The sequence below is a fragment of the Oculina patagonica genome, chromosome 5, assembly GCF_052425735.1.
Source record: "Oculina patagonica isolate OP01 chromosome 5, crgOcupat, whole genome shotgun sequence".
NCBI classification, from domain to species: domain Eukaryota; kingdom Metazoa; phylum Cnidaria; class Anthozoa; order Scleractinia; family Oculinidae; genus Oculina; species Oculina patagonica.
In genome coordinates this window covers 22561870-22586903 of record NC_135762.1, presented here as the reverse complement: position 1 = coordinate 22586903, position 25034 = coordinate 22561870, and the positions used below count along the sequence as shown (strand labels likewise).

General features: G+C 39.1%; 2 protein-coding genes across 3 annotated transcripts; both read left to right on the top strand.

Annotated features, from left to right (window-relative positions):
• The first annotated feature begins 516 nt into the window (after positions 1 to 516).
• LOC144653313 (uncharacterized) lies at positions 517 to 11144 on the top strand. Of its 2 annotated transcripts, XM_078513288.1 has the most exons (6): positions 517 to 662; positions 2638 to 3477; positions 3976 to 4041; positions 5551 to 5634; positions 5797 to 5857; positions 8853 to 8969. In XM_078513288.1, exons 2-6 carry the CDS (start codon positions 2682 to 2684, stop codon positions 8854 to 8856), a joined length of 1011 nt encoding a protein of 336 aa, XP_078369414.1. In that variant the 5' UTR covers positions 517 to 662; positions 2638 to 2681; the 3' UTR covers positions 8857 to 8969. The 2 variants fall into 2 exon arrangements, with proteins under 2 accessions (XP_078369414.1, XP_078369413.1); XM_078513287.1 differs by lacking the exon at positions 5797 to 5857 and having other exon boundaries at positions 8853 to 11144.
• A 1932-nt stretch (positions 11145 to 13076) lies between these two features.
• LOC144653299 (uncharacterized) lies at positions 13077 to 24043 on the top strand. The gene is made up of 4 exons (XM_078513272.1): positions 13077 to 13146; positions 14038 to 14200; positions 17642 to 18508; positions 20700 to 24043. The coding sequence occupies exons 3-4, from the start codon at positions 17737 to 17739 to the stop codon at positions 23978 to 23980; spliced, it is 4053 nt and encodes a 1350-aa protein (XP_078369398.1). The 5' UTR covers positions 13077 to 13146; positions 14038 to 14200; positions 17642 to 17736; the 3' UTR covers positions 23981 to 24043.
• The last annotated feature ends 991 nt before the right edge of the window (positions 24044 to 25034 follow it).

Here is a 25034-nt window from a genome sequence, read left to right as displayed (position 1 = left end):
AGTGTTTGGCAAAAAGCCAAACGTATACTGTATCAAACAAAGTATCACGTTACCGTTGCTAAAAAGCTAGCAACAAAATAACCGCTTTAAGCAGAATAAGAATGTGCCATTTCGTGCCATTTTGATAATTAAATTAGTTCTAACTTGTTTTTCAATTAAATGATGAAAATTTACGTATTGAATAAAACAGTTCTGATGTACATGTATCAAAGTGCATGTAAAAAATATTTTGTTTGCAAGCAAATTTTGTGCAAAAGTGACTCTGTGGGCCGCCATACACAAAAAGCTCAAGCCATGACATAAACCATCCAAACAGGACAATCACCCAGTCTCACCCCAAGCCACCCCATAAATTGAAAAAATAACTCCTGCACGCTTAGCGTGCCTATGTTTTGTCTGAGCTCGCGTCAGCTCGCTCGCGCAGATTCCGAATGCTTGCATCATCAGCGCGCGCGGTCACTTTACACTCGTTACATGACGTACTGTTTTCAACTTCGACCCCAGGGCCATCTCCGCTGTCAAGATGGCCGCTTGGTGAACGTTTCGAAGCGTCAGAGAGCTGAGCTGCTGAAGTTTAAATAGCGTATTTTGCCTTTTGCCTCGGTCAGACGTACGCAAGTACAGCTTTCTTCATATTTGCTCATATAATCATCGTAAACAAGGTTTGTGAGCTAGCGTAATTTTCTTGTACTATGCTTAGTCATGTCGATCAAAATTAGCTTACTTCGAAAATTAACGTAGTCGATAAGCAAGTCTATAGTACAACCTTTGTCGATAATTGTCAAGTCGATTATCACAACACTTCAAATAATCAGCTGCTATAAAACACATACGAGTGGTCTGCTTTTCCTTTGCGCAACAAATTTTAAGAACAAGAAATTCATACACAAAGAGACTTATTAAGTGTGTTGGCTGACTGGGCTTTTTGTAAAATTTTACATCACAGACGATTTAAAGTTTCAAAGGGCGAATTTATAGAACTGCTGAACAGAACAAAACTTTTCAGTGGTCAGGAGAACAATGCCTGTTAGGGCCTTTTCATATGAGCCCGGTTGCCCGGGCTGGCCCAGTTACCGAGATCTCATCTCATTCTTATTTCCTTTGTAAAAATTTTAATGTGTATATATAAGAAGGCAGGCTAGGCTGGTTACCGAGATCTCAGTTGTAAAAACCGAGATCTTGGCAACCAGAAGGATAATTTTCCCATACAGTGTATGAACACTGTGATCCCAGGGGGGTACTCGGGCTTGTAAATGACGGGGATGATCGAATGGAGGCAAAACTCAGGACCCCAAAAAAATCCCTAAGTCTTCCGACATTACCCCAAAAAAATCCCTAGACCAAAAGTAACCCCCCAAAAAATCCCTTGTCAAATTACCCCTAAATTGCCAGTAGGGGCAATAACATAACACAAAGAATGCTCGTTTTGTTTATTCATCATACCATAAATGCGCCAAAGCTGCGCCAAGGCACTTTAGTTCGTTTTGAATACCCAAAAAAATTCCCTATCTAAATCAAGTCACCCCAAAAAAATACTTGCCAAATTTTCCAACCCAAAAAAATCCAGAAATCGAAAATTTCAAACCCAAAAAAATCCTTCAATCATCCCTGTCATTAACAAGCCAGAGTACCCCCCCCCCCCCCCTGGGACTGCGATAAACCTTTTTGAGAAAATAGCTTCGCTTTCGCAAATAATTATTGGCATAATTTTGCCTTGTATGCATTTCCACTTTAAAAGTATGTGAATTTGCTTTATTAGTAAAGTTGCAAATGTCAATAAAGCTACGATAGTCGCAGTCGATGCAACTTTATGTGTCACCATTTTGGTTTGGTTGGGCTGAAATTTTCCATATGACAGACAACAAAATTCATCCTGGTAACCTAGACAGCCTGTTTGTTTCCCGGGCTCATATGAAGAGGCCCTTAGCATGACAAATGTTGGCCTTAAAGATGTATGTTCTGTTTAGCTGGTACATATTATTTAGTGCTCAAAATTTACGATAGTAAACCTAACATAAATACAACCTTAGAAGCTAAATTTTATATGCGTCAGAAAACATGTGCACATGGAAGCTAAATTCTTTATACTTGACAAGCCAAACCAAACCAAACAGTGCTTATAACCATTACAAATATTCTAGCTAGTTCTAGGTAGATTTAAAAAGATGCCAAATCATTTCTCCAACTTCTTTGGTTTAACAAAAGCTGAAAAGGCAGGGAGTCTCTGTGCTTCGGTGGGTATTCTTCCCCAAAAGTTTGGTTCAACTGCACACCAGCAAAAGCTTCCATAAGTGCTTATACGTGTTTTCACTAAAACTAACCGCTCAATCTGGAAAACTGCTCAAAAGCAATTTATGGGTTTTCACAATTTGCGTGAAAGCCCAAACAAAAATGCAAAGCATGTTCAGCAGATGATTTTCTTTTCCTAAACAAGGAGAAAAGCAAGCGGTGATAATAAATACTTGGCTGATTGTTTATCTATAAATCTGCCAAAGTAAGCAAGATTCTAAATATGATCTAGCTTTGTTAGAGATGTTTTCGAATAATCTAGTGTACATGTGTTGTCTCTTTTGATTTCAACTGAAGGTCTTTCTATTCTAATAACAGAAACCCCTTTAATATTTTCCACTTTTGCAGAAACAAACTCAATCCTTGGATAGATTCAAGTGCCCAGCAGGACAATGACATTTTCTTCTGAGCAACTGAACTTTTTCAAGCTCTCTAATGTTGTGATCGACGAGTTCCCAGTGGCCCTGCGTCAAGTCTTTGCCTTCATGTGGGACACTCTGGTCGCTTCTCCACCTGGCGTCCCAAAATGGGACGACTCTGTGGCAGTTAGAAACCTGTTCCTTACAAATGAAGGTGGCAAGACAAGGTATGTACCAACTAATAAATCTATAGAGGAATGGGACTGTACAGCTCTTTTCGAAGCCACTATCTTTGCTAAAACATTTGCCAAGCCAAGCACGTTGCACACACTGTACGTGAAACCACGTGGTTTATCAGCTGGGACATTTCACCACTCTGTTATCAGCCCCGCCGGAAACCAAGCTGAGACGTATGCCTTAGCATTGGATCAGCTTCGCCTGCTGCGAAACATGGTTTGTCACCAGATCAGTACTCGAGAGATCAACAAGGCCACTTTTGATCGTTATGTACAGCTGGCAAAAGATGCCTTCGCTGCACTGAAACAAGACACCACTGGGATTGATGAGATCGGAAGGCTAGCTGAAAAAGACTTTCCCACAGAAAGGCAACAAGAGCTGGAGGCTGAGTTGAAGACAGAGAAAGATAATGCAATCAAGTATGAGCAGATTGAGGAACACCTTACTAACATCGAGTTGCAAGTGGAAAGTGTCAGATCAGACGTGAAAGATGTGGAGACAAAAGTGGAAAATGTTGGGACAGAAATCATGAAAGGATTACAGGCAGGGTTTGCTGAAATCAAACAAACTGTGCAAGTTGAAAACTCAAAAGGTAAGCCTTAAACCTCTCAATGATTTGGAGTTGTTTTTGTGTACATTTGGTGAATGTCAGTACAGTCTTACTTGAATATAACTTCCAGTGAATGAAAAAAAGTTTTGTTTTCTTTACAAAAATATGCCTGCGAACTTCTTTGTGCACTTTGGTTTGCAAACTCAGTAAGAACGTAGAGCAGCAAATTTCAGGTTTTTTGTTACTTAGTGAAAAGTTTCTTTAAGGTGGCTTGCAATGGTTAAACATTGCCATTTTGGCATTCTAAAGCAGCCACACCAATATTGTCGAGGTCGGAATAATTTTTATTATAAATTTTTATAGGTGTTACCAATGAACAAATTTAAGTTGCTCTGACATCAATATTCTTTGCCCTAGTATTTTTGGCTCTTTGAGGCTAATAAGTTAACAACAAAAGTTTATAATGCATTCTAAACTTCTGTTGTGATAATTATTATACTGTAATGGTCATAGAAAATCTTTTTCCATTTCTTTTTACAGGCGCATCAGCACAATATGCAGAACCTGCTCCCATGGATTTAACATTGAATTCTACTGCACCTGCAGGTTGGTTGTTATCCTGGGGGGGGGGGGGGTACTCCATATATTTCTGGGTGGGGGTGTGCCGCTGGGACTCTGAAACCCTTACCCTATGCTAGACCCTGTTCAGCTGATTTCGCAACCCTTTACTAGACTAAACACCGAAAATAGCTACCCTACCCCAGACTTGCCGTTTTCAGAACTGTATCACTGTTTGTGTTTTTAATGGAAAACCATCTGTCAGCAACATTGCCGCAATGATTTTATTTACATTTAAGAAGGCCTTTAATTTCCCTCTTCCGAGTTTCTATTCCTATTCTGGACTTAATTCTTCATACTACTGATCAGTTTTCGAGCAAATGATACCCTATTCTATACCAAAACTCACTTATTTCTTTACCCTATCCCAGACTAAACTGCTTGAAAACCATACCCTTCACAGCTAGCTGCACATACCTATATAGCTTATATATGGGAGTGCCCCCTCCGGGGTTGTTATATTGTTTGTTTCCCTCTGCTCATTGATTATACTCTGCTCATGTGAATTACAATGTACCATGCCAGTTGCTGCAAATAATATTCTGCTTGACTGTGCTTCTGCACAGTACTGTCCACTTCTGGGAAGACAAATCAAATGCAGTGCATAATTTTTATGTTGAAATTGAAAAATAAATCTTAAAAAAAACATGTTTATTGATCACACATGTATTTAAACAGAAACTATTGAACTTGGCATTTGCATAATATATTGATTTGTCAGTGTCTCGGAATATCAGTCGCATTAGGAAATATTTAAGTTTTCATACTGCTGAAATGCTGGTACATGCATTTGTATCATCAAGATTAGATTTCTGCAATTCATTTTTGTTTGGACTGCCTAAACAAACTTTAAAGAAGTTACAGCATGTTCAGAATGTAGCATCCCGGATTGTGACACTTACGCGAAAATGTGAACATATTACACGGGTACTTTATAACCTTCACTGGCTACCTATAGAAGAGCGCATAACATTTAAGATGCTTCTTATGACATTCAAGTGTTTAATGGGCTTAGCCCCAACTTATCTGTCTGATATGATCAAGAGATATGTCCCGAGACGTAATCTACGTTCTATGAATGGCCATCGCTTGGATGATGTCGTTTATAATTTGCGCAGCTACGAATTTCGTGCTTTTTCTGTAGCCTCGTCACAAGTCTGGAATGCCTTGCCTTTAGACATTCGATCTTGCAATGGCATTTCAGAGTTTAAGCGCAAACTTAAGACACATCTTTTTAGGAAAGCTTTTAGTTAGATATTTTTACAATTTAGTGTATTTTTACAATTAACTTAGGTGAATTAGTTAGCCTTTTTATTCTTTTTAATTATTTTATTGATCTTTTTTTATTATATACAAATTGTAACTTTTTTAATATAGATATGATATTTTTAATTGTAAATAACTTGTAAACGCTATTGGTTAGAAATAGCGCTATATAAATAAAGTATTATTATTATTATCCAAAAAAATCAATAACTGTTTCTTTTCTTCTGCCAGGCCCTTCGGATGAAATAAAAAGGAAAAGGTCACCTGCATCTCCAAAAAGCACACACGATCCTAAGCGACTAAAAGCAAAAAAAGGTAATCAACAAGCTGTTTTTGCTATTAGACCCATTTAGGCATTAAGTATAATTTGATAAAATTTAAGGCCCCAAATAGTGTATAATATTTTCCTGCTCTCTTTTGCCTCCCTGACTGCGGGTCATTATATTGTATAATGCATTTAGTTTCTTTTTCTCACAGTAACTGCCCTGGTTGCTTGTGAAGTCATTTGTATTATCTATATTATCATTCAGCTGCCCAAGTGAGTCATTATGTAGAATATAGCATGATATAACTGAAAAACTCGGAAAAAAATTCCAAGTTTCAGGTGGGATTTGAATCCACGACCCTCCACGATCTAGTCGGATGCTCTACCACTGAGCTACTCAGTGGAGACTCTATGGTGAGCAAGGGTGAAATGTGGGTCTTGACTAGGACCACATCCCCAGGGGGGTACTCGGGATTTTAAAGGACGGGGATTATCGAATGGGGGAAAAATTCAAGACCCAAAAAAATCCCGAGGGCTTCCAACATAACCCAAAAAAATCCCTAGATCAAAATTTTACCCCTCAAAAATCAACAGCAAAACATGTTTGTTTGTACTTTATTCACAGAACGACGCAAAAAGCACTACCACGAATCTTCAGATTGTTTTAAATACCTAAAAACATCCCTACTTAAATCAAAAAATACTTTCCAAATTTTTCTACCCAAAAAAATCCCGGAATCGAACATTGCAAACCCCAAAAAATCCTTCTATCATCCCCGTCACTTGAAATCCCAAGTACCCCCCCCTGGGACCACATCACGCAGTCACATAGTCAAATCAGTACAAGTACACATAGGACTCATAACTGCATCGTGCAGTCACATTAAAGCATACCTGAGATGCAAACCATCCAGCCGCCCAAGTGAGTCGTTATGTAGAAATATAGCATGATTTAACTGAAAAACTTGGGAAAAAAATCCAAGTTCCAGATGGGATTTGAACCCACGACCCTCCGTGATCCAGTCGGATCAGATCGAGCATCCGAGCAGCCATCTACAACTCGGAATTTTTTTCTGAGTTTTTCAGTTAAATCATGCTATATTTCTATCCTATCATGCACATTCCATAGCCAAAAACCAACGAGTGTCATAGAAGTTAAGCCGAGTTTACACAAGCCATTTTTATGTGACAACTTTTATTTGCTCGTGTAGATGAGAGCATTTCTATTTTTCTGCTGTAAAAGCGAAATAAATTAACAGAGTGAAGAAGAAATATGAAAAAATCTCGATGATTTGGTAAGTGCAGAATGCAATATGGAACAATTGAAAGTATGATGTTTTATATATGTTCGTGTTTATTTGCTTTACTTTACTTTCGGAAAAACTGTTCACAGGCTACTTGTATTCTTTCCTAGGTGTTCCTTACGTTAATCTTTGCAAACGTAACACGACACTTTCGTTCGTTTGTAACAAAATACTTTTGTTTTCCTTGAAAATGCCGTAACATGAAACTCTTGTTTTTTGTTTGTTTTACGGCGACATCGATGACATTTGTTTAATTTAATTAAGTTACGGTTTAAACTGCACGAAAGACGATTCTCAAAACTAAAGAACAAATCTAATCAAAAAACATCTTTTTCGAAAGGGTTTTTAAAACGCAGTACAGCTAGGATATTTGTTTCCTGATTATCAGGTGTTCACGCCGAAAATCCCGGTGCAAGTTTTTGCATACCTAATTACGATTTACGAAAGCGCTGTGAACACGTCACACGCTCACTCAAGCATGAAGCCGAGAAGCACGTAGTGTGAAGATTTCTTTCAAGAAATGTCGGAACCGTCACGAAAGCATGTTCAAACACTAAAGCGGCAGAGGTTTTACAAAATAAAACGGAGGTTAGTTCAACCGATGGAGAACAAATAAAAGGAAAGGAAGTGACGGATGTAACATGATATTGTTGTTTTTTTCTCGCAGATCGCTGTGATGCCTTTTAAGTCTAATTAAATTAACGCCACGGATTCTACAGGAATTCAACCGCATTGAAAAGCACACCACGTTAGGCTTTAATACAAAATTTCTAAACACGTCACTGTTATTTTAATTTTCGATAGCTTGAATTTCAGTTTGTTATTGAAACAGCAAACGAGATACTTTTGTTTTTGTCAAAAACATGTAACATACTTTTGTTTTTGTCAAAAACGGATGTAACATGATGTTTATGGTAACGTGATTTATTTTCTGCAAAGAAGGCGACATTGATTATAACACAGATGTTATCAGGTTATCAATTAATTATGAGATGCTAGATCACCTTTTCTAAGAAAACAGCATTGCCATATCAAGAAATATTTCACATGATCTGCTATGACGCCTTACTGTCTAATTCAATTAATTTGTGGTTTTAACTTGGGGCCACGGAGTCTACACGAATCCTTCTGCAGAAGAAAAACGCAATGTTCGTGATGAAGACTGATCTGCGCATGCGTTTAGCACAAAGTATTTTTTCCAGAAAGAATTGTACCACAAGGAGAGCATAGTGCTTTCTGAAACAAATATATACCTTGAGTTCTTCAATTGTAAGTATCGTAATGGACTCCCCGATTTACCAAGGGCACACGGTCAGGTGCTCTCCATCCCCTCCCCCCTTTACAGAAATAATTAATTAATTGATATTAATTAATTAATTGGTGATTAAAAGTTTACACCGCGTTAGCGGTTTAGTGGCTTAGTGGTTTAGTGGTTTAGGGGTTTAGCAAACGCCAACCCACCAAACCATCACAATAGTGCATTCTGCACTAAAAATGAGTTTTCCTAGCCATGTATTACCTGTAGATGTATTTGTTGACAAGCTGGCGTGTTAGCTTTATGTGCAAATAAAAATTGTCACATAGGAAAATTGCTCGTGTAGTCGACTCGTCTCATAAAATGTGGCAAATATTGCGTCAGTATATGTGGTCCCCAGTCTCCCATCTCCCACTAGGTGCGTATCTCTGCTGTCCAAGGTCGTTTATGGTGCACTGACTGGTGCACTAAACTTTGAACTGCTGACAAATAATTGTTGTGTTATCTACATGATCAAATATAATTTTTTTTCACATAAAAATCGCCTGTGTAAACCCGGCTTTAAGCACTTTAATCCTGACTGTGTGAAAGAAATACTTATGACATCCCTGTTATCACGACACATACTGAGACCAATGACACCACAGGCAGCCCAAGTGCACCATATATAACACAGTATAACTAATCTCCTGTTCTGTTTACCATTCAGTTAAAGATGGCTCACCAACTGATGATGAATTTAGGGAACTGTCCAGAAAAATTCCTGTAGAATGGATGATGCTTGCTCGCAAGCTGGGAATTGACGAGGACATGATTAGGATATTGGATAGACAGAATCGTGATTACCACGAAAAAGCTTATCAAATGTTTGTCTATCGGCAGCGAGATATAGGTGAGTTAACGTACAAAGTTTTGAATGATGGTTTGATACATGTAAGTCGTAGAGATTTGGCTGAGAAATTTTGTCAAACAAGTGCCTAATAACTTTTACTTCTCCTAGTTTTCTTTTTAAATTATCACATTTTTTAACTTTCTTATATTTTGAACTACTATAATTGTTTAACGAGCAAAAGCTGGCAAACATTTACAGGCTGGTTTTAAGCTGCTCTAAGCTTCTTGTTTAGAGACAGGTCTGTCTATGTAGAGAAAAGTTGTCTCTGGTAGGAGGTTCTCCCTTCATTTTGAGCCACCCCAGCCAAGAGAGCTTTTAATACATGAATCGTTTTCATGCGAAATCGAGTAGGCGTGAAAGTTAGAGAGCCAAGTTTTGGCTCATTTGGCAGGGACAACTTTTCTCGTTTAAACGCTTGGCTCAGGGGAGAGGGTAACCCTCCTACTAGGGACAGCTCCTATCAATACAACAGTGCAGCAATCATGTTTAGTGTAAGGTGATATCACACTGTTCTGTTTCATTGTTGCGCCTTTCTGATCGGTAATGTGCAAACTCTGGGGTTCCAATCCCAGCCATTTTACACTACATTCTTTGCCACTTTGCAAAATTCGAACTCTATAACGAGTCACATCAATTCAACTACAGCGGTCACAGGAATGACACAATCTTCAAATAGTGGGAGTTGCCGAAGATTTGGTGATTGTTGACCGTGAAAAACGCAATCTTTGGTGTACAACTGCGAGTTTGCATGTTATCAAAAGACGCTGAAACAGAACTTAAGTACTGAATCATATTAAATATCATGTATGCGTGCCGCTTTTATACAGAATAGGTTTTTCTCGTGCAATATGATTGTATGTTTAAATTTTTTCTCAGCTGCTACTTTCATTTTGTTGCCCTACGCTTTGATAAAGAAGATTATTTACTATTTTGTTAGGATAATATTAAGTGATTTAAACGTAATCTAACCCGTGAACAGGTTCCCTGGACTAGTGAGGTAGAAAGATCCCTTGCGAACACGCTCCGATTCCCTTTTTTTCGCCTAATATACCCACTAGGAGGGTTCTATCTAGGGTATTTGAGGGGTAGAAGCTTCCCCCTTAAAGGCACTAATTGTGTCTCAAAATGCACCAGATTGCATCTCAGCACATCTTCATTTCAAAAACCCGTAGGACCCCCCTAGGAAGCTCGTGGCCTTGGGCAGCTCGGGACTTCTCCCCCAAACGATAAATCCTAGATAGAACGCTGCTAGGGGTCTGTTCACAGACTAAACAGAGTCAACAACTTGGATCTATTTTAAACAAGCTCAAAGTCTCATTGTTTTACGGACATAACGAAAGCCTATCGTACTCTAGTAGACTTTTTATCGAAACATAAATTTTACTTCAGGTGTAGTTAGTTTTAGGTATTATATTTCTCTGTCGTTTTTATGTTGTAACATAATTAAAGATACAGCCACATAGCCGTTATAAAGTCAACTCTCTCTTAAGTGACACCTGGTGATGGTCCCTGCCGTTTTTCAGTCATTTTACTGTAACTAAACTCCCTATAAGACGGACACCTCTCTAAAACAGACAGTTGGGGCCGATCCCGACGGTGTCTGTTATAGAGAGAGTTGACTGTATTAATAGTTTACTCAGTAATGAAATTTAAACTTTTTCTATTGATCGATTTTTTTGTTGCTGATACGCTCTCGCGCAATTAGGGTGTTTCGTAATGGTTTGAACATTTCCCATTTGTTATTATTTGTACTTTTAAGTTATTTTAAGTTATAATTTTTTTAAAAAAAAACTATGTAAAAGTTTTTGTTTTTAACGTATTCTTATCTAATGAGCACAAGAAACGTTACAAATTTTTAAAAAAAATCTGTTGGTGCAGTTCAAAGCTATGTTATGTTATAAATCAAGTTAAAGTGGCTGTTAACCCTACCGACAGACAAATGTTTATCAAAAACAAACCTTTTACCGAGTAGTTTTTATGTTATTAGCCTTGTACCTTTTCCAAGTCTGATGCCTTCAAAAAAATACATGAAGTGGAATGAGTTTACCACTTCATGTAACGGGTAATAGCATTTTGCCAAAAGATGTAGAAATAAACCGTTGATTTCTGCTTAGTTGTAGCCTCGTGTGCCAATGAAACCACAAACTCGGAGACCCAGGGCAGCAGTAAAGGGGGTGGGGGGGGGGGAGGGAAAGTCGAAACTGCGGGGAGAAAATCGGCGAAGAAAAGTTGTATGGAAAGCGAGAGAGTCCACGCCAGTTTCAAACAGCTCTCTGAATGCTGCCTCTTGATTGCCCCCACTAACTGCCCCTGGGTCTGTTTTGCAGTCGTTCTTTGAGTCGTCACGCAACGTTGGGAGAAGCGTTGTGTGACAACACGAGTTACGGAAGTGAACTACTCTACGGCTCCAACGAATTTGAGCATATAACAGCAGGGCCGTAACTAGCAAGAGGCAAGACGAGGCACTTGCCTCGTCTTGATTTTAACCCAAAATTAAAAATAAAATACGTTTAGTTGGAAAAATAATCCCTAGTTGAACAAGATTGTTTTTTTAAGACATACCGAATGAAAAATATTTATAAAAGAGTTTCAGAGCTCATAGTTCTCCAAACTTCAGTTCTGGAGGGCATGCTCCCAGAACCTCCTAACAAAATCTTGCCTCGTCTATGCCAAAGGTCTGGTTATGGCCCTGATAAGAGAAATTCTTAATTAGTTTTGTTGCACGTTTTCAACACTGACGAAGTAACAACGCAGTCGATTAGTTTTGTCCCTGAATTCAACAACTACACTGTTAACACAGGTTGGTTTTCAAACCAAACGGGAAACAAAACCCAAAACAATCGAGTACGGACTACGCCAGTTTTCCCGCCCTTGCGTTACCCGTTAGCGCGAGACGCGTGATTCGTGAGCTCAGTGATCCTCTCGCCTCTCGAGGATGAAATAAGCCCAGCCCCGAAGGATTTCTCTCCGCGAGTCTTGTTCACTCCATAAAAAAAAAACGCTCTATAAAATTTTGTACAGAGATTGACTTCTAATTTCTACTTATAATATCAGTGTCTAGGAAACAAGCAATGACAATAACAAAAATCATCATCTTCACAGGATTGTCTGGATGTACCCCAAATTCTCGGTACTAACATTAAAAGAAATATATGGACATCAGTAGAGAGAATATTTAAGAAAATCAAAATTGATAGTTTAATCTTCTGAGTAAAAGGAATCACAATAAACTGAGAAGGGAATTGAAAAGTTTTCGAACAGTTTGGTGAGTGTGGATTATAGTTTGCCAAGGATCAACTAGAGTTCTCAAACAATTGATGGTTTTTAAATGCCAGATCACTGTTGTGGCGTTGTGATACCCAAAGCAAACTTGGAATGGTGTCGCAGATTTTCCGAATCTGAGCCTCCCTCATGTTTGTTGGGTGTGTATTCCTCTGAGCGATTCCGAAACCCTTTGGGAAAAAGAGGAGAGGAAAAAAGAAAAGGCTGACATAATGGATTCCTGACAGACTGCGCGTGCATGCTTTGTTACAACTCAAAATAATTCTTTGGACTAACACATGCTTCTTTAAGTTTGGACAAAGCATTACTGTGCATGTATATCATGTCATACTCTTAATGATTATTGCTTCGGTTTTACATAAGCACTAATGTGGTATGCAAATTTTATACAAGGAATAGGCCGAATACCACTAAAATCTCTATAACAATATTAAAATTTTTTCTTCAGAAATTAAGAACCTATTAAGAACCTAATTAGCCTAAATTTGTGTTAACGACCCTTTATGTAAGAACCTGTTTAGGCTAAATAATAGGTTCTTACTCGCGGGTTTTTATTGTAATCAAATTTTATTTTATTATTGGAGCACGGAAAGAATGACTTTTGGGGGCTTCCCCAGCAGGCGCTCATATTACTCCGATCAACCATGTACGCCTTTGAAACTCGCGCGCTATCTTTATTGAACAAATTTCTCCTCGCGTGATGCGAGGAAACTGGAGATGTTTATTTACAGAATTAGAAGCACATTCCTTCTTGTCATACGATCATCATGCACAAAAAACAGCGTCAAAGATGGAATCGAGATGGAACCTTGAAAATGCATCAATATCGGTAAGTAAAACATCATTTATGTCAAGCTTTGTCCTTCTTCTGTTGAATTCTGCTTCCCAGTTGAAACTCATTCATTAACAAAGCCATAGTTGCAGACGCTTGCTTGATCGTGCAAGCGTACGTGGAGTTAGTAAATAGGGTTAAACAATGAGGCTAAATTCCTAAACCGCACCTTCTAGAGTAGCTTTCGCTTTCTTGCGTTGTATTTATACTTAATCATATTTCCTACTCCAGCCAATTCTTTCATGGAAAAACGTTTTAAAGTGAATTATTGATATATGATCAATGACTGCGCGGCTTGGATGTTAGGAGCTGAGCAAAGGAATCTTTGCGTGTGCAGTCTTTGCATCCCAATGAGCGACATTTTCCCAGACAGCAAATGTTTACTTTAATACTGTATTTTTCACTGTTTTACTTAAACTGTAATGGTATTTTACACTCAAAGAAGATAGATTAAATTGACTTTATTTATACAGGGTTCGTTCTCCTAAAACTCGGGGAATTCTCTGGGCAATTTTTGTACGCAAATATTCATTGATTTCCTCTTTCGCTTTCGCTAAACATTCGGGGAATTCTCTTCCATGTTTCCCGGAAATTTGTAACGTTTCGAGATCGTAATCGAGTTATTAGTAAGCCACAATGGGCTAAGGAACTCGCACTTAATTTGTCTTTTAGCAACAGTTAATTACCAGGGAAATTCAATTTTGTGCGCTACGGTTTTATTCATGATAAAATTTGATGCATGCAATGACTGAGATTTTGATGCAATTCGGTTCATCCGCTTCTCTGGTCAACGTGCTCACGGTTGGCATGTCATGATTTTGTTTTACACTCATTTTACAACTCGTTTTGTCAAGTTAATCTGAATATTTCCTCTCCAAAACTTTCTAGGTTGGACCTTCAGCATATTCCTGTTCTTAATAACTTGAATTACTAGCCTGAATTTCCGAGTACACCAAAGCTCAGCAGACGCTCGTGTTTTTTGCAGAGGCGCATTCCTTTGAGTCACGCGATGATGCACAGCAAGTAGCGACACCAAAATCAAATTGCATTGGTAAGTGAAACGCGATTTATGTCAAGTTTGCTGTCTTTATTCTTTGGAATTCTGTTTCTAGCATTATTTTAGACGCTTGCTTGCTCAGTGCGTCAAATATAGTTAAGAGTTTCTTGATATAATGAATGCGAAAGTACGTTATAAGCTGCACCTACTTGTATAGTTTTAGTTTACTTGCATTTAATCGTTACTTTCTACTCTAATTTTTTCATGAAGAAAATATCTCAAGTCCATTATTTTTATATGATCATAGACTAAACGGAAATAGAGGCAACACAATCTCTGCTAGTGCTTCGCTTTGCATTCCACTGATCAACATTTTACCAGACAGCAAATGTTTCATACAATGTTTTTCACTGTAAGCAATAAAAATATTTCACATAACAAGATTTTTGTAGAAAGATAGAAGCACGTAGAAAGATAGAAGCAAGGAGCTTTATTTATGTAGGGTTAGTTTTCCTGAAAGTCGCAGATTTCTCACAGTAGTTCTTACGTAAAACATTGAGTTCCTCTTCCGCTTACACTTGCATTAGGGGAATTCCCTTTTACGCTTCCCAGAAATTTGAGACGTCGAGCTATCAGCTACAAAAGGGCCAAGGAAATCGTACTAAATTTCCCCTTCAAGTAAGAGATAAATACCGAGAACGGAGGTATTAATCCATATACATCCCGAGGGCCGTAGGCCCGAGGGATGTATATGGATTAATACCGACGTTCGAGATATTTATCTGACTTATTTTATGATATTATTCATGAGGGATCATTATATAAAGCCCGTTTCCAGCAGGACAAAAGCTGTCTAATTAGTGAAACCTCGGCTCCGACCGTAAACAACATATCTTTCTTCTGTTGTATTGTTTCCATTGTGCGGTTTTCTCAAAATGGCCTGATCGTGCGCTTTTCACGGTTTCGCAACCCATTGTGACTTGTCAAACTTATTTGAATAACACAAGACTGTTTTGATGTTTTGACGATTTGTTTTGCTCGGTGTGATGTTCGCAAGGATCGGGTTAGTGTGTTTTGTACGGCGTCCATAATGTACGAAGAAAAACCTCGAAAGAAACGTCGAGGAGTTGAACCAACGACAGGAACAAGGTCGACACTGGATTCCAGATAAGTTGTTAGGAAACGTTTAGGAATGTCATGTTTTCAGGAATGAAACGCGTGTTGTTGTATTTAAACAGGATAGTCAAGCAGAAGGGATTTTTAACTGAGGCAATATGCGGCGACAAATTCAAGCGAGCTTTTCAAATTACTTATGTCGATTCTGTTTTTCTTGAATTTTATATTTCCGAAATGAATTTATCAACAGAAGAAGGCTTATTAATTTTGAAAGACTTCAAATATCAGGAAAAGTAATCCTAAGAAATGTTTGGGCTGTTTATATGGTTTAATTTGTTTTGTATTTGGTTGCTTTAAAAACTTTATTGTTGGAAATGTGGATTTTAATTGGTCCACAGAAGGGGTTTGATTTGGTCAGGAAGAGATTAGTCGTAGCCTAGAATATTTATGAGAGGTTTAACAAATTTTCCCAGGTTTGAGGTATTTATTTGTATAAATCCCTGAAACGAGGGATTTATACAGATAAATCCCTGAAAGGAGGGATTTATACAGATAAATCCCTCCTTAATAATCATAAATTCAATTCATAAGCCCCGCTATTCCCTGCTACATTATCAAGCCCTCCCCGGACTTTCAGTTAGTTAATATTCATCAGGGTTGTATGTTAAATAAAGGTTGTTGAATAACAAAAGAAAATGTGTCAATCATGAAATAACAACAGTTAATTACTAGGGAAAAACTCGATTTCCCTACGGTTTTCTTCGTGATGAAATTTGATGAAATAAAATGATTTTGACCAAGTGATGCAATTCTCGTCATCTCTCTCTCTGACAGGCTTGCGGCTCGCATGTCACGATTTTGTTTTTAATACGCTGGTAAACGCATTTATATTTCGTTTAGTTAAAAGAATTCTTTATTTTGATTGTTTTTCGTTCTACAAAATGTTAGGTTGGACTTAAGGTCGCGGGGGGACACCTTAGGCTCATCATTATGCATTTATTTAAAGCGTATGCACAAAGTACAACGACCAACATCGACAACTTTACGAGATATTTATAACTGGACAAAAATGTGGCGCGTGCGCGTGATTTGTAAAAAATCCTTGTTTCTTTGATATTTTAACCAATTTAAAACAACACTTAGCGATATACGTTCATATAGATTGTAGGAAGTCTTTGAGCATATTTTCATTTAAATTTGAATATTTCTGCAACTCAGAGTAATCACAAAAATATTCGGCATAAACAGTCGTGTCCTTTTTAAAAACGCATTGTTCTCACCATAAAAGCGTGGAATATAATTACAATAATTACATATCTCCTTGGCAAAATGATCGTATTTAGGTCGGGACACCTTCGGAAATCTTAAAGTTTGGACTTTTCCGACAATTTTGTGGCAGAGAATACAGCAAGGATACAGAACTTCATGACTTGCCACTGCAGATAGGTAAACTATGAATACTGTAGTGTGTCATAACAGAAGCGGAATTTTAAAAGAGCGCTTTTAGAAAGAGATAGAAGATATTAAATTCGAATTTGCGCACTTAAACCGCCATAACTTGCTGGCAAACTTTAAATTAAAAAATCCGCTTCTGTTATGACACTCTAGAGGTATTGACTGATTAGTTTTTGACAAGATCACAGTGTGCTGTCTCCTACTCGTTCCACAAACTCTGCCACAAAATCATGTTTTTCCCAATTTGGCAGTAACGAGGCTATAACATCGCCGTTAAATGCAATCTACCATATAAAAGATGGCATTCACAATCTTTCATCATTTCTTTATGTCTCTGTAAAATTTGAGCTCAATCGCACCCAGAACAGCTGAGAAATAAGCGTTTTAAAAGATACTGGTCAAGCAAAATTTCCCTTCATGAATTTATTCATGCTGTAGGTATCCCCCGCGACCTTAACGCGTGACGTAAGTACGATACCAATCATAACACGTGTTGCACGTGACAAAATACCTCATCTACAATAGGCCTTATTCGTATTCTCGGTATTGGACTGGAACTAGCGTGCAATGGAGGCTCATGCGGGTAATCTTTTCAAATGCAAATGACATGAAGCTGTTTTTAATGATATTCGCCCGCATGAGCCTCCATTGCAAGCTAGTTCCAGTCCAATACCGAGAATACGAATAAGGCCTATTAACTCCCGGTATCTAAATAGTCTACGTTCAAAGTATTCACGTAATTTTTCTGGTGCAATACAGAATAAAGAACACTTAGAAATTGTTAAGCCTTTAAAAATTATGGGTCCAAACTGCACTCGAAAACACACCATCATCTATTGTAATAGAAAAGGATACCACACACATGATTCCGAAATCAAGCGTCGCCTAGTAATAATTTGGCCCTATGCATTATTCCTTTTGCAGATGGTATGACATTTTCAAAAAGGTCTAGTCGTATTTTACTCAGCTACACAAGAATGCCATGATTAAAGGAACTTGAGACATTTCCAAACCTGACAATGACGTTTTCTCCTGAACAACTGAACTTTTTCAAGTTTTCTACTGTGGTACTTGATGAATTCCCAGTCGCCCTGCGTCAAGTCTTTGTCTTCATGTGGGACACTCTGGTCGCTACTACACCCGGCATCCCAAAATGGGACGACTCTGTGGCGATTAGAAACATGTTCCTTGCAAAAGAAGGTGGCAAGACAAAATATGTACCAACAAGTAAATCTATAAATGAATGGGACTGTACAGCTATATTCGAAGCTACACTTTTCGCTAAAACGTTTTCCATGCCAAGCACGTTGCACACGCTGTACGTGAGACCACGTGGTTTATCAGCCGGAACATTTCACCTCTCTGTCATCAGTCCCACTGGAAACCAAGCTGAGACGTACGCCTTAGCGTTGGATCAGCTTCGCTTACTACGAAACACGCTTTGCCACCAGATCAGTACACGAAAGATCGACAAGGCCACCTTTGATCATTACATATCGTTGGCAAAAGACGCCTTGACTGCTCTAAGCCAAAACACCACCAGGATTGATGAGATTGGAAAGCTGGCTGAGGAAGACTTCCCCACAGCAAGGCAACAACAGTTAGAGGACGAGTTGAAGAGGGAAAAAGATGCTGCAATCCAGTTTAAGCAGATCGACGATCACCTTACTAAAATTGAGTCACAAGTGGAAGATGTCGGGTCAGCCGTAGAAGATGTGAAAACTGAACTTAAAGATATGAAAGGAAAAGTGGAAGATGCCATGAAAGCCATGAAAGCGGAAAGCTCGAAAAGTAAGGCGAGGAAGTTTTACCATACAGTTATTTAATGTACAAGTTTGGCGAATTTCAGTGAATGAAAGGTGTTTTTTTTTATTAGAAAGGGTCTCATAAACGTCTCTGTGCACTTCAATTTAAGAATCCGAAAGTGTTACTTTAGAGCAGTAAACTTTATTTTTTTGGTCACTTAGCTTTGCCTTTTCCAGCTAGAAAACCAATTTCCATTTTTTCAAATAAGTGGGCTTCCTCTTATGGTTCTTGAGAGAACGAGTAAACCTTACGTGAAAGGAATCCTCTTACAAAGCAACATTGTCTGAAAAAATTGCATTAGATATCTATGATAATTTGGGAATACAAATTTGCCTCTGTCAAGGAGAGACGGAAATACGGTGCTAGTAACATATCGCAATCAGGAGCCCATCAACTGGAGCCTTCATCTCCCATACTAACCCTTGGAGTCAACCCTTTCCCGTATTAATTTATTTTTAGAACTAATCTCCCGGGGTCTCTCGCGGGAGATTTCGCACCTCTGTCAATCATTTGTTGCATTCCGCTGTGGCTACGCAAGCTGTAAAATGGCGAAACAAGAACGGAAGACTGCAGAATGATGTTCCTTTTCGTCGTCTGAATTCAGTATTTCTTCAAAGGAAGACATCAAGTAATGCTATGACTAAAAAGAACTGCGGAATTTTGTACAGGTCTGTCAAAAAAGGAAGAGCAATTATTCGAATCGAAAGGCGCTGAGACCGATCTCGCAACTGCGAAATTACGAATATATTTTGAAAAGATGATGGGTAGGCGTAACAGATCGGTCAATATTATTTGCCGTGTAATTCTTCTGATAAGAAGACAGCTTGATAAAAGCTTGATCGATTATAATTCTAATCGTTGTTGCGAACAATAAATTTTACTGGGTTGTAAACATTCACACCAAACGAACGTAACAATGGTATACATTTATAAACAAGGTACGCACTTTGGCCTGTACTCACACATTGCAAATAAAATTCTACAAGGCATTCAAAATTCTGAGTGACAATAATTCAGACAAGCACTAGCTTGTGAACGCTTAGGGTTGACAGGTTTGGTCCTTCGTGGCGAAGGCACTAGACAAACATTAGAATCTAAACAGCCGTTCCGGCTAAACGACCCGTTCGCTTTAGAATTCTCCAGATAGTACAGGCATAGAGTTCTCTTGGAAACATACAAAGCGAAATAAATGTACGGGGATTGAAATAAGCGGATCGCACGGTCTCTAACCGAAGAAAGATGTAAAATCCAGGCCGTTGGCCTGTACGCGTAAAATTTTAAAATTGTAAGATGCGCAATATCTCACCTCTGCAACAGCGACTCAACGATCTCTGCCATAATTCCAGTTGCTGGACTTTAGAAGAAACAAACACATATCATTTTCCTGAGGTTTTATTCGCAGCATGATGATCTTATATTGGCTGGATCTTGGAGCATACGGATAGTCAAAATTTGCATCGAAGTCATCACGTTTATAGTGTTTGTCGCCGTATCAAAGAACACGCGTTCGCTATACAGCTCGGCCATATTAAATTATTTCTGCTTTCGTTCGGGAATTGATCTTTCAAATCCAGCTTCAAATCTCACAAGTACTGTCGACGTCTAACACTGCATGTAATAAGTCCGTGCAAACCAGAAATCAGAAAGACTCAAACAAGCAACTGAAGCAAAAACACATTTCCGATCAACGCCATGACTAAACTGACTTCATTTTCAAGGACAAAAAGTGGTTTATTAATTAACTTTTAACCGCTATTCATTCACGAGTAAACCAGGCTCTCTCGGCTGTAAAATCAGGAAAGTAGATAAAATTATAAAGGAAAACGGACAGGGAATGTACGTACGACATTGACCGCCATTTTTTTTTTCATCGTCGCCCTAGCTGCGCTGCATGTGGTCTGACCGCAGGAGCAATGTTTTCGCGGGAAATGTGTTTCTAAAAATAAAAATATACGGGAAAGGGTTGACTCAAGGGTACAGTACGTATGGAGGCTCCAGTTGATGGGCTCCTGTCGCAATGCAATATAACTTGAAGATGGATCAGTTAAATGGGGGAAGTTAATTAACAACAGATTGCAACATTGCGGTGTAAATTGTAAAATGGGGGAGTTACACGCATAATTTCGTCTTTAAATTACAAGAAAAATACATCATGGGAAATTTGTTTTTCCTTAAGGTCTATGGGTGCCCATCTCTGGTATACCTGGTAATATACAGCACTTTGTTGGTAGGCAAAAAGAGTGTCAAGCAATCCTCGACCACCTTAGAAATGGAGAAACTCGACTGGTTCATGTCTGGGGTCCACCAGCATTTGGAAAGACGTCAGCGGCCATTAACGTAGCACATCAATTACGGGAGATGGAGATTCCAGTCTACTTCGCATCCCTTCGCGGAATGGAACGAAAAGATGATCTTGTCTCAAAGCTACTCGGTATATTCGCAGACGCGAAAGAAGCGTTTTTTAACTCACCTTCTCAGTGGCTTATTCAAAATTTACAACGGCAGAAGAATCCTTTTGTTCTAATTTTGGATAATGCTGACGACCTACTGGAATCTGGAGATGCCAAACTGAAGGAAGACGTGCTGAGATTTATAGAAGAGATTCTCGCCCAATGCAATAACATCAAGCTTCTCATCACTTCTCGTGAATCCCTTGACTACTTGAGCCATAAGCTTTCCATCCATGCAGAGCGAGTTGGTGTACTGGATGAAGTTGCCTCGGATGACCTAGTGAAGTTCCTATTGCCAGATGTCTCAGAAAGTGACCGCAACAGCATTGTTAAGGTATGCGGTCAAGTTCCTCTGGCCATACGATTGATGTGCAGCACAGTGACAGAGGATCATATTTCAGTTTCTAAACTCTTGGAAGACCTGAAAACGTCACCTCTTTTTGAACGATTGGACGATGACAGTCTCTCCAATGATACCCGACTGAAGGTCATCATCGAGACGTGTTTTGCGAGGCTTGCAAAACAGGATAGAGATGCATTCGTGTCACTGGCTGTTTTCCTTGGGAGTTTCGGAATACACGCAGCAAAGAGCGTGTTAAATTTGAAAACTGACGAACAAACCAGGAAGAAGATTCGATCGCTGAAACGAAAATCGCTAATAGACTGCAGCGACGATTTCCAATCCTGCATAATTCATTCTCTTTTTCGATCCTTCATTGAAGAAAAGAGCATTACTGATCAAGAAACTGGAGACGTATTTAATAAGGCAAAGAACTTTTATAACCTCTATAACTTTGAAGAGGTTAACGAAAGATATTTAACAGGGCGTTCAAATATAGCGTTGGCAGCTTTTCTTGATTGCCGGGAGAGCATCATTTCATCTCTTGTTAATGGAGCAAAGGACGACGAGCTCTTCGTCAAGGTTGTGAAAGTGTTGTCCAAAGCAGAACTACTTCTCTTCACTGCATTGAGTGATGAAGAACTGTTATTTAACTCGATTTATGACGCAGCGCTGGAAGAAGCAACGAAAAGGCAAAATGTGGTTGACAAACAAAAGTTGTTGGCCGCCAAATCCTTTGGTCTCTGGGGTTGGTTCTCTTCAGGCAATCAAACCTCGGACCTTTCCCTGCAGGCGGGATTCGCAAATGCTGCTGATTGTCCAGCAAAGCTTCAGTGCTATTACGGCGTTCACCAGATACTCTGTGGAAAGCTGGAAGAAGGTATGTCGTCGCTTAAAAGTTGTGTGGATCGTCTGACTAACAGTTGTGACGAGAAAGTTCTCAAACTGCTCGTTTATGATGTGCTTTCAGTCTGTCACCGGAGAAAGCAAGAACACAAAATGGCAGCACATTTTGAGAACCTTCGCAGTAGTGACCCCTCGACAACCACGACCACATCAACATCTCAGAAAGACGTGTTACAGACTGATTTATTGGAACTCTCAGTCAATGGTATCTTCTCCTCACTAGAGAGGAGGTTAATCTCTAAAATAAGTGAGGATGGCCCTAGCCCAGCTTCTGACGAATTCTTCAAATTTCTTGTAGACATTTCTGCAAGGCAAGGTCGTTTTCACGATAGTCACGGGCAATTACACATAATCAATATGCTTAAGGAGATTAGACAAATTTTTAAAAGTCCTGACCGTTGGCTTTCTCCACTTGAAACCACAGTCCTGAAAGCACTTGGATTAGAGCCAGCAGACACAGACTTTGAACAATTTTGTCTCAGTAACTTGGATACAATGAAGGCGTATGATGTGACTAAGCTGATGATCGAGTCACTTCTGTTTAGTTATCAAAGGCTTATTAATGACCGTCAGCGTCCTGATCCGGGCATTATATTCTTGTATTGCAATCCACTTTTTTCCAGTGTCGTAAGAAACATTTTAGGTAATTCATTAAAATCACACGAAAAGGTTGCTGGCGTAGATTTTGATGACCTTGCAAGAACTTACGACAAGTTCGGTACCTTTTTTCTCTTGACGAACGACTACAGTGGAGCAGAGGAGTCATTTCAGCAGGCCGTGCGACTGAGAGAAGTAAACAATGGAGATCCTGTGGAAATAGCTTCTAGTCTGACAAACCTTGGACGTGTATATTTTGACATGAACAATGAAGCCGAAGCTGAAAAGGCATTTCAAAATGCTTTAGAGATCAGAAAGCGGTCGGGTGTTTATAATCACGTGGATACTGCCGACATTCACCATACCCTCGGAGAAAACCATTTGTCGCGTGGCAACTTCACTAAAGCTCTTGCAGCATACCTGGACGTTTTAGAACTTAGAAAGAAGCATCTAGGAGAGCACCCTCTCACAGCCACAAGTTTTCGCGATGTAGGACGTGTGTTTTTTCAGACAGGCGATTACGAGTCTGCCAAAGAAGCATTTCACAAAGCAAGGGACATGTTTAGCAAGTTGCGTGACGAGCGAAACACTGCTGTTAGCTGCCAGAATCTAGCCGTCGCGTATCATGAATTGGGAAGCCACCAAGATCTAATTTTTGCTCGTGCGTTTTGTCAAGAAGCTTTAGTCATGTGGCAAAAGTTAGGTGAACACGGAAAAACGGCAAACAGCTTACGTACCCTAGCAGATATTCATTGCAAAATGGGCGAGTTTCCATCAGCTATTGAGGCATTGCAGGAAACGTCAAGACTTGCAAAAGAAACTTTAGGTGATCACCCTCGTACAGCCGATATCTTCCATTCCCTAGGATGCATCAATCACAAATTCGGTAATTACAAGTCAGCTGTTGAGGCATTCCAGGAGGCGTCACGCATTAGGTCAAATTTAGTACTTGGTGATTATAACCGCGACACGGCACTGAGCTACCACTGCCTTGGTAAAGCGCAGTATGACCTAGGCGACCTCAACGGAGCGTTGGAATCTTTGCAGACGGCCTGGCAAATAAGGAAAAAGGTTTTAGGAGATCACCCTGACACAGCCGAAAGCTTAAAGCTGCTGAATCGTGTCTATGAAACTTTGAGTGAAAACGAGTTAGATTGTGACTGAGAATCAGTAACATGAACATGCGATCTGCGGGTTTCTGGAACAGAACGCTTTTAAAAAAAAAAAAAAAAAAAAAAAAACAGATAAAAACTTGAACATCACAATGCTGTTGTGCAGTTCTCTCGTTACCTTAGCTTGCGTCGTTGTCCACACAACTGGGCTAAATCTCCATCGATCTTATTTGTCTTCGTTCTCGTGCAAATAACACCAAGGTTACAGCAGGCTTCACCGTTACCCTATAGTGAGCCCGAACAACGGGCGAAGGAGACTAATAACTGGACAGAGCGTTTAAAATTGCTTTTAAACTTTAATTCTGGATTGCTTGCCCTAAACGAACACACGCGGGCGTTTAGAGACGGTTTACTAAAGCAGCAGTGCAGTCGGTAACATTTTTCGGCGGGAATTCAGACTATAGTCTTTATTTTCTCCAATAGATTATTATTCAGTACTGTGGATGTTGCTAGGCAAAACGACGAAATTGCATTCTAATGGCAGGAAAGTCATCACGTGATAACTTTCGAGATACTCGAGTTATTGCTGATTGGACAAAAAGAATGAAAACACTTCTGAGTAATTTACTGTAAGGTTCTTCTTCAGAAGTCAACTCTACCGTTGCATCATTTTGTTTTCGTTAGTTTAGAGCTCCGCCTGTCTCTAAATACGCATGGCTATTTATCCACCTCAAGTTTAGCTCCGAAGACGTTAGGTGAAAGCTTTAAAAGCTTTTCGCCGAATTTTGTTGTAATTCTAAGTATTAGCAGAACACTTTATTTCTACTTTATACGGTAAAAGTGGAATGTAGCTTTTCAAACTAGTTACAATACCTAACGTTTTCTATGTTACACTGTAATGTCTTTTTTCGCGATGTTTACACTTCGCGAAAAGTTTGCTGAAAGGTTAGGATAAAATTTTGCGGGAAAATTTTTCGCAACGAATGGTCTGCCATTTGGCGTTTTGTCTGTGATAGTGTGTAGTTTAGCATTTGTCTTGAGTGAGAGTATGTTTAGAACTTTCCTGATTGTCTTACTAGTAATTCCAGCTACAGTAAACAGAATCA

Bases quoted from the DNA above. Each gene is read 5' to 3' on its own strand.
- LOC144653313 (XM_078513287.1), top strand. From the start codon at position 2,682: ATGACATTTTCTTCTGAGCAACTGAACTTTTTCAAGCTCTCTAATGTT. The intron at 4,042-5,550 runs GTTGGTTGTTAT...TTCTTCTGCCAG, and splicing joins GAATTCTACTGCACCTGCAG to GCCCTTCGGATGAAATAAAA. The intron at 5,635-8,852 runs GTAATCAACAAG...TTTACCATTCAG, and splicing joins GCGACTAAAAGCAAAAAAAG to TTAAAGATGGCTCACCAACT.
- LOC144653299 (XM_078513272.1), top strand. From the start codon at position 17,737: ATGACGTTTTCTCCTGAACAACTGAACTTTTTCAAGTTTTCTACTGTG. The intron at 18,509-20,699 runs GTAAGGCGAGGA...TTTTTCCTTAAG, and splicing joins GAAAGCGGAAAGCTCGAAAA to GTCTATGGGTGCCCATCTCT.